At 40.2% G+C, this 10,272-nt stretch overlaps 1 protein-coding gene across 1 annotated transcript; it reads right to left on the minus strand.

Annotated features, from left to right (window-relative positions):
- Positions 1 to 1,473: 1,473 nt before the first annotated feature.
- ptgs2b (prostaglandin-endoperoxide synthase 2b) lies at positions 1,474 to 5,660 on the minus strand (the record flags this gene model as incomplete). Its single annotated transcript, XM_080733001.1, has 10 exons — positions 1,474 to 1,886; positions 2,547 to 2,694; positions 2,804 to 3,090; positions 3,436 to 3,682; positions 3,817 to 3,900; positions 4,083 to 4,264; positions 4,697 to 4,840; positions 4,991 to 5,134; positions 5,246 to 5,359; positions 5,600 to 5,660. The coding sequence occupies 10 exons, from the start codon at positions 5,658 to 5,660 to the stop codon at positions 1,474 to 1,476; spliced, it is 1,824 nt and encodes a 607-aa protein (XP_080589127.1).
- Between the last annotated feature and the right edge of the window lie 4,612 nt (positions 5,661 to 10,272).

Here is a 10,272-nt window from a genome sequence, read left to right on the forward strand (position 1 = left end):
TATGCTCACCACAGCATTTCCCATAAGCACTTTGTCATTTCTTGTGCGTGCTGTGTCATATTTGAATGTTAGCAACCAAAATATCTATAAAGGAATAACAAAACAATCCTGGATGTTAATTTAGTGTACAGACCATTATTTGTGTTATTGTTATTACCTATGCTGCTGCATTAATACATTTTACTCTTATGTACCTGTAAACAAGATGTAACAATAAAGCACAACCTTGAACCTTGGGAAATTTCTGGTTGTATGTCAAAAATGTACTCTCTCCCTTTCACCCCCACCTTTCCTTTTTAGCTTACTGAGAATGGGGCTGGGACTGGGGTCCATTGATAATGGACGTAATGTTAAAACATACAATTACTGCTCCTACGGTCAGCTGCTCAACAGACTACTACACTTCTGTTTCAGCGCTGGTCTTGAGACAGCTAACAACCCAATCATGTCTTCATGATTTTTGACCATTCGCAATTTGTGACAACCGAAGTGAAGTATCTATTCTTACTCTGCCATTTGACTCTGCTCTGGTATGGCAGCAACATATATACACACACATATATATATATATATATATATATATATATATATATATATATATATATATATATATATATATATATATATATATATATATATATATAAAGAAAAAGAAAGAAATGAAAAGGAAATGACCAGCATTTCTGGGCTGAATCAAAACAATTGTTTTGTCCTGTGTTTTGCAAGCCACATCAGTGATTACACATGCAAGCCATATCTCCCCAATCTCCCGACCATTGGAACAAAGTATCTCACACCCATGTGTATGTGATCAGTACTTAAACGTTAAAATGTAGTTTATGTATTGAGAAGATATGCCTTCAGCTACACAATTTGTTCTCATAGAATACAAGGTGTTTTTTTTTGTGTGCGGAATCTCTGGCCTATCGCACCTGATTCTAACTTTGGTAAGCCTTGAATTCAGAGCTCCTCTATTTATAATAAAAAATTATAATATTGTTTATATTTATAATAATGTATCAATTGGAACACAGGAGTAGCACAATTAAGTTACAATGCACTTTATTGTAGATAATATCAGACAAGAACAGTCAAAGATCAGTCTAAAAGTTTACTCAGCAATTCAAGTTTAGAGAGGTATAAAAAAAGAAAGCAGTCATTCCAACATTAAGACTGTGAAGGTATTATGTGAGTGAAGTTGTAAACTACGACATTTTCAAATTCAAGTATCAGGTCATTCAAAATATCAGTGCGATTTCTGAGGTCATCAAATAATGTAGCAATAACATGAAACACATGAAACCAGCTTTTTCAATAAATAACTTCTTACGGAACGTACGAAGAAATACAAAATTCCTTATAAAAAAGTTGTTTCCAGTACATAATAAATAGAATAATAAATATGACAAATAAATAAATATATAAATATAATACATATACTGTATATAAACAAGCCCAAAATACATTTGTAAATTAGAGCTCAGTAGTCCTTTCTTTCAGAATGACTGTGGGGTTAACGTCACTGCTGCGAGAGTGTGACGTGCTTGAGTTGATGGTAAACGACCCCGTGTCTTCTATGCCAGGCACGTGGAAGGACGCCACGGGGCAGGGGCCTCGGACGTTGTTGCACACCAGCTTTTGTAAGGAGGCGGTGTTCACAATGTCGAAACCAACACTGCCTCCAAATGTGCTGGGCTTCCAGTACTCTGGGGAACAAATGGCGTTCCCCATGAGGCCCTTGAGAGAGTACGGGGCTCCCATCTCCACCATGGTCTCCCCAAAGATGGCATTGGGCCTGGGCTTCTCCACCAGCAGACCAGGGTAGAGTTCCACAGCATCAACATGTCCGTACAACTCTTCCAGTATCGCCGCCATCTCTTTCTCTCCTAGTGGAACACACAAAGAGGAAACAGGTTTAGATCCTCAGCCTGGCTTCTCTCACTGCCTCGGAAGCAATACAGATTGCAGCTTATCTAAATATGTCCGCCTGTGTTTTGTCTAAGTGGAATCCAGTAAACACATTTAAATGTATAAATATTGAGCTATCTTCCAGCCTCTTCCTTTTTCCTCGCTCTCACTCACAAACTACTATTCCCCCATACATCATAGATCATATATTAATCGATATAAAGAAAACACCTCTTCAGAAGGAATGCAAGTTTCCCTCTCTGAATTAGCACATACATTGTGGATCCTACAGGAGACCACTGTGCCTGTTTATATGGTACTCTCTTCCATGATAAACAGCTTACACTATCTCAAGCCGAAGGGAACATCTGTTTTGTGCAGGAGGCATGGTGCCGAATTCCTAACTACACATCACAGAAACTAAAAGCTGAAGGGAATAAATGCTTGTTGAGACCAGTTTAATGGTTTTTCAACATGACCCTTCCATATATTATAGCCAGGTGCTACGCTACTTAAAAACTGCACTGCTTCGACAAGCACCCCAGTCAGTGTTCATGTCAGAGACAGTTCCCCTGGCACACGTCAATAGATGTTTACACTTATGTTATTATGTCTGTTACCATGTATCTTTTTCTTACCTGTGAGGTCTTCAAATGAGCTGTAAGGCTTCATGTTGAAACGTTTCTTGTAGGCATTGAGAGACTGATAGCGCATCTTTCTGCTGTTCTCGATTGACTTGATGGCCACAGGCATCAAAGGCCCAGGGACATTTCTACCACCAGCAACCTAAACAGAGGACAATAGGTCAGTTGAAGAGTCTTTTAGGCAACAATACTACAGTATGTAGGAAAACCCTGCTCCTATTACAATTAACACAAGTACTACTAGTTCTTACCCGTCCAGCTATCTGCTTGCTGAAAGAATCCACCAGTTGGTTGATACCATGCTCTGTAACCACAGAAGTGTTGAAGACAAACTGCTTATAGTTGTATTCTTTCTCCTCGATGTGGAAGGTGTCGGGCATCAGAGGGTGCCAGTGGTACAGGGTGTTGAACTCTGATGCGATGCGGTTCTGGTACTGGAACTGCTTGCTGAACAGCAGCTCGGGGTCGAACTTTAGCTTGAAGTTGTAGCCACTCAGATGCTGCACGTAGTCCTCAATAACTATCTTAATGGTCTGGCCTACAGGACAAATGACATTCTCATTAGATAATGCTTGAGAAAATTATACTAGTAGAATATTACAGGAATAAGATTATGTTTTACATTTTCATTCAGACTATTTGACATGTACCTTGTACATGTACATGGTCCTTTTAAACATTACTGCAATCATTCTGAAATTACCCTTTTCACAATATATATTTTCACAATACCGAGCCACTGAGTTTGAACTTTCCACTTTTTTTGTCTCATACACTCAAGACAGATATCATCTCTCTCACTCACACACACACACACACACACACACACACACACACACACACACACACACACACACACACACACACACACACACTCACTCACCAATCAGGATGAGTCTTGTGGTCTGGAAGAGTCTCTCGTCGTTCCAGTCGGGGTGGATCTCCTTCAGGACATCACAGACCCGGTTGTGCTCCCGGAGCCAGATGGTGGCGTACATCATGAGACCGGGGACCAGTCCGAAGGCCTCGTGGCCCACGGCAAAGCGGTGTGAGTCAGGAACATGAGGAGGGTAGTGCATCTCTGCGCCAACGTCCTTCACTGTCGGAGGGTACACCTCTCCATCCAGAACCTGTACACAGAGCCATGGGAAAGATAGAGAGGAGAAACGACTTGTCAGAAGGTTTCGTAGTCTTCAAGATACATGTGCCAATACATGAATAAGACCTGTGTCTGTACTGTACAACAACAACATGTGTTCTGTACCTGAAACTTCATCTTGCCGTCCTTGAAAAGCCTGAGCTTGTGTTGCCTCTCTAGTGTGTCTCCGTAGACGTGGCTGAGGTCCACCTGAGAGCATAAGCACAGTCACATTAATACAATGCTTCATTTTCAGTTCACCTCATAATATCAACTATAAATCCCGCCGTCTCTAATATTTTGGGGTTTAATGTGAAATGGTCAATTAAGGTTCGCCACTCGTTTCAGTCGCTTTCGCATTGCCACAAATAAAGCCTGTGATCTGTACTCACCCCGTGTCCTTGAGCTTTGGTGAAGGCGGGTCCATTCTTCATGTCAGATTTGAAGAACTGATGAGTGAAGTGTTGTGCGAAGAACCCGAACATCAAGCTGGTACCCTGAGGATCTGGAATAAACTGCCTCCTCAACAGAAGCTTCTCAGCCAACAACTTGGCATCAGGCAACTCCTTTTTACCTGGAAAAATCATACAGAAAAATCAATTGTCACGCTAAAATGAATGTTCTGGATCAACATAGAGCTCAATTTGCATGTGCTACTGTTACTGTATGAGCCTTAATGCTCGAATATATTGGTAACAGATTTGTTTAGAAAGAAAATCCAACATTAAGTTCCAAGAGCTGTTTTATTTGGCTGAGGCTGGTTTTGTGAGCAGTTTAACAAGAGAGATGGAGACTGATACGCTTCCTCTTGTGAAGGTTGTGGCTGGTTAGTGTGGTTTTTGACTGTGATGGTTCCAGCGAAAGGCGTAAGTCAGCTAACTAAACAATCTACAAGACAGAATCTTTGGCATGTTCTCTCCATGATGTAATGGGGCCAATCGATCCCTGCTCACTATTCAAGAATCTAAGAAAACAGGTTTTCCACAGGCAGTGAGAGTGCACTCACCTACTACTCCCATAGGGGTTGGGCAATCCTTCGGCACTGGGGGTAGGGTGCGCGTATAGTAGGAAAGGTTGGAGTAGGCTTCCCAGCTTTTGTATTCATAGTCTGCATTGTAGGTAGGTGGACTGTCTATCAGATGGGATCGGGCTGGAAAGAAAATAACAGATACTTATTAGGTCTATACTTTGTTCCTAATTATGATTAACATTAGATTATTTTCATCGCCAATTAATAATTAATTCACAATTTCACAATTGTCAGCTTACATGAGGTTTCAGTTAATTTATGGATACTTACATGTCAGTACATATTTCATGATAGCATCCCTGAGAAATGAGATGTTATTGATGATGTTCCAGAATCCCTTGAAGTGTGTAAGAAGGTGATGAATGGTGTTTGGGGATGGCTTCAGGGTCACTTTCAGCCATGTGAAGAATTCGGCTGTAAGACATCATAATGATCATTGATTTGTATAGGTAGGCCTACATTTTAAAATACATTAACCAGGGACATAATCATTAACATGAACTTTTTTAAGCAAATCTTACTTACCGGATGTGCAATTTGGTCCATAAAATCCAGTTCGTGTGCAGTCACATTCATACCCCTCTCCAAGAGATGTACATACACCCCTGTTCTGGCATGGCTCCGAACAACATGGATTACCTGTTCAGACAAGTTTTGGCGTTAACAGAAGTAGACTACATATGCTTACAATTACATATAGTCCCACATGGCTACACAATTGGTTCTAAGATGATCCAACCCCTCAGTAGTCTAACATAAAATATTATTAAACAGTAGCCTATTATCCTTAACTTTATGATGTCCTACTTAGCCCTAAATAGCACACACAATCTCAATATGTTAACTACTCATAAGTATTGTATTGTGTTCCATGCTTACCTCCTTCGCAGACAAGTAAACCAAGAGCCAAAAGTAAAACCACAGCTATGCTTCTGTTCATACTCCACTGCCTTTGATTGGTCCTGATAGTAGTTTCTTTTTTTTTTGCTCTCCGCTAGTCCGCTTCTCTTCAGAAGAATGCAGCTCAGGTTGTGAATGATTTGAGCGCTGCGCACAGCAACTTATATACCGTACATACGAGGTGGTGGTGAGGCAGCGGAGTGACGTCAGCCTCCCCCATTCAGCTGGTGCCAAGCACGACTCTGATTAGCCACATGAGAAGAAATGAAGTGACCAGTGAGTGAGAAACTGAGAATCTTCATTTTTACCCAATCCCAGTCTAAAAATAGCCTCTTATCTCATAAGAGATAACTTGTTGGCCACTCACTACTAGTCATTTCAGGTTTACAACCAGTTACCCTAGATGTATCTCATCTGTTTATATTTTTAGTTCCTCTTGTTATTGCTCACCTGCTCAAGTAGGTTTGAATAGGCGAATGATGTTTGGATATTGTTGAGAACATGTTAAACAAATAGCCTACAGAATAATAATAGGCCAATATTAATTATGATATAATTATCTAATATTTGTATCCAATTATTAAGAACACTTCTTGTATTGTTTTTCCTTTCCAATCATTTGCCTGTCTATTCTGCTTTGGTGTTAATGGATGAAGGCTGGTGTATGTGTAGAACTAGTTGCATTAATTGTTGTCTAAACTAAATTTATAATTGCAGAAACGGTCAAAAAAGTGATTCAAGAAGACAAAAATGTTGAATAGCCTAGCTCTATAACGTCTGGTAAAGTTGAGTGTCTTTCAATTTCATATCATTACTCAAATGATTGGCCACCACGGGGCAACTCGACTCTCATTAATGACTAATATGACTAACTGATAATATTGATCAGCTAGTCTCCCCTGCTACACAGGTTTAGTGATGCGCCCTCAGTTGGAAACTTTACGTGTCTTTCACTTTTACACCATTTACTCAAATGACTGGTCTGTGGTCACCGCAGGGCAACACTGCTCTCATTAATGACTAATTTGATCAGCTAGTCTCCCCTGCTACACAGGTTTAGTGATGCGCCCGTCTGCGCCCTCAGGTGGAAACTTTACGCACGGCCCCTGGCACGGCACGGCCCTGTAATGCATGCCGCGCATCACGGAAACTGGAGTGCGCCTGGGGAGAGAGCAGTGTCTAATGCCTGGAATGTAGTGCAGTCACATACAGGTTCTCTGAGTTCTTTGGAGATTCACTTTTGTTCAAAGCTTTTTTTTTGTGACGCGCCCTTTTATAGCTATTTAACGTGGTATACATAGGCCTAGCCAGATACTGCGTTTCCTTGGAGCTTAAGTTTTTGAAGTTTTTAGACTAGTTAAACTTTCTTCTTAACTTCCTATTCCAGCACGCCTGGCGTCTGTGTGTGAGCGTGTCTTTCGGGAGAGTAGCACCTCCTCCTCCTCTCTCACAGTGAACAGCGCCGCGGAACCATTAGAACTTTTGCACAGCATGTCACATTTTTCAAGTTCTGCGAGTTGATAGCAAAACCTCTGTAAAAGGTATGTGGGCATTTTCTTTTTTTCGAAATGAATCGAAACCACACAGCCTGTTCGTGTGTTTGGTGCGTTCGTCTTCTTTGACTGTGAGTGAGGGTCGTGCATAACGCGTCCCGACAACTTCTTCAATCTTAATTTCAGTGGCGTAAAGTAACTAAGTACATTTACTCAAGTACTGTAGGCTACTTAAGTACAGTTTTGCTGTAGGCCTACTTTTACTTTACTGGAGTATTTCCAATGTTCAGCAGAATCAGCACTTTTACTTTTACTCCACGACTACATCTCACTCAGAGTCAAATAGCCTATTGTAGTCCTACTTTCAAAAAAGTTACGTACCAATTACTTTGTAGATTTGGATTATTATTACAAAACATACAGTAACCTATTTAAACTTTGTCTATTTGAAAATAACCGATCTACAAGCTCACAACGCGATGCGACGCGTTGTGAGCTTATAGTTCTGCTAGCTCAAAAGATTTTATATGAAAACTTGAAATGGGAGATTCTGCACTTTTGGCACTTTTATTTTGATCCAAATACCTTTATACTTTTACTCAAGTAGGCCCACATTTTGAATTCTTGGCCTACTTTGTAACAGAGTATTTCTGCATGTCTGACTGTATTGATACTTTGCTCAGTAAACATTTAAGTACTTTTTCCATCACTGCTTAATTTTACATTCAGTAGGCCTTCATCATTCATATGCATCAGCTAGGCCCTACATATTTCAGCAGGAGCCTATACAGTCTCCAGCTTTGACTGTACACAAAGTTAAGCACCTAAATAATAGCAAAAGTTAGCCTAACTGCCCTGGCTGGCTTCCCATCATGAGATAAGCTTGCTTATTGCACTCATAGCTTACTGTGCATGCCTAGTCACATCTGCTCTGTTTTAATCAATCACATAATAAATGCCATAACCGGTTTTGACATAAAGCCAAAATATCCACCCTTCGATAGCTCCAATGCACAATTTAGCACCATAGCTACATGTAAAGTGTTCGAATTTCCCTTTACATTGAGTTTCATTGTCTTTTTCACGTCTAAGATACACTCAGAATTTAGTGCAGCAGTGGTAAGAATATAGTCTATATGAATACCATGTCTATCATGCTTATAAATTCTTATAATGCGTTATTATCCACGTATAACACTCTCACTGCAATTATAGTGTTATAAGCAAATTAGTGCATTTATAGGCTGAATTACCTCTTAAATCATTATAAAATGCTTTATGATTATTGTTATAAAGCATTATGACTAATTGAGAGTGCTTATTACTGTACTTGTCTTATACAGTGCTATAAGCATATTTTAATGCAAGTACGTTGACATGGCTTTCATAGAAATGGGTCAAATTGTGTTACCAAAGTCTTCCCACAAGTCTGAAATGGAATGTTTTACAGAGTAGCCTCACTAGCCTGTAAGGTGAACTTGCAGAAATACTTACTGACATTGCATGTAATTCAATTAAAATTTGAACTTTTTATGAAAGCATCAGCACTTTGTCATAACCGCTGCCTGCAGTATGTTGATTGTATTGTCTTCGCTTGCTGTCTATTGTTGTTTTGTTTTTGAGCGGTGGTCACAACGCTCCTATACGTGGCCGTGTGTGTGGGTCTGTCTGTCTGTCTGTCTGTCTCCGTGTCTGTCTGTCTGTCTGTAGCCTGCAGTAACCTTTTCTGACCACACATGTTAAGGGAGGGGCGCTGTTGCACACACACACACACACACACACACACACACACACACACACACACACACACACACACACACACACACACAACACACACACACACACACACACACACCACCGCTTAGTTCACACGAGTGTGATTTTTATCTTGTGGCCAAGTGTTATACTATAGCTCACAATGGGTTTCGTTCGCCATGAGTTTTTCTTTTTTACAACTTTTTTTGTGGGGCTTTTATGCCTGTAGGTACACCACGCTGTATGTATAATGACTGCGGTGTTACATTTAATGAATTAATTAATTAATTCAGATCTACATATTAATTCCTTATTCACATTCACATTATATAATTTCGCCCAACATTTATTTTGATCTAGGTTCATAAAGCCACATTCAACTTTTTGGGCCTCTTTTTCATTGCCGTTATTTTGATAAAAACATGCAGATTCATATTTCCCACCACAGTTAATAGGCCTATTCACAAAAAAACTAAACTATAAGCTTTTGTTGTTTTCACAGTAAACCTTCATGTATTGTTCAAGGAATATGCTGGTGCATCAAAATGAAAAAATCTAATGACAATGAATGACCTCCACAAAAGCAGCTTTTGTGGGTGTTTTTGTCATTCATCACAAATAATGATTATCTGTTGGTCTCGTCTGTGACCTGAATTGGCACATTCAGAAGTTGGACCATTTATGCAAACTACGTGACCAGTGCTGCGAACACACTACGTGCCTCAAGTCCTCTCAGTAATGTTATGCTTTGCTGAACAACAGAGACAATCCTTGTTGGCTGTGTGATGCTTAGTACACACACGCACGCACGCACGCACGCACACACGCACACACGCACACACACACACACACACACACACACACACACACACACACGTTTCTATCACTATACTCGTGAGTACATCAAAGTTTAAATGCCATTTTTACCCTTTTTCTGCCATTTCCCCCAACTAACACGAAAGCCACGCTCTGAAAGTAGTCTATCTACTAGCTCACAGCGCATTGACTCTCTCTCTCTAACAGATAAAACAAACAAACTCAAATACACACACATCTCCCATGAAGAGACTCTGGACTGACTATCTATTGTCTGTGGTGCCGCACACTTCCCTTTTACGTTACCACAGATGCCAAGATGTCAAAATGTTAGAAATTTACATTTTGACACTTCCTACGGACTGTTTGTATAGTTTACATTAAGGTCATGCCACTGAGGCTAGTAGAAGGTGGCCAAGAGGAGTGCGTTCTTCTACTGCCTACTGATTGATGCCTGCCAAACATAATGTGTTATATGTGTGAAGAGAGGCCTCCAAAAGCTTTGGTGTGTAACATCTATGGTATGGTATAGTGGTTTTACTGATGTTAAAATGCTTTCTTTCTTTCACCAGTCTTTAAATGCTTCCT

This window comes from Nannobrachium achirus (genome assembly GCF_963921795.1).
Source record: "Nannobrachium achirus genome assembly, chromosome: 1".
Classification (NCBI taxonomy): domain Eukaryota; kingdom Metazoa; phylum Chordata; class Actinopteri; order Myctophiformes; family Myctophidae; genus Nannobrachium; species Nannobrachium achirus.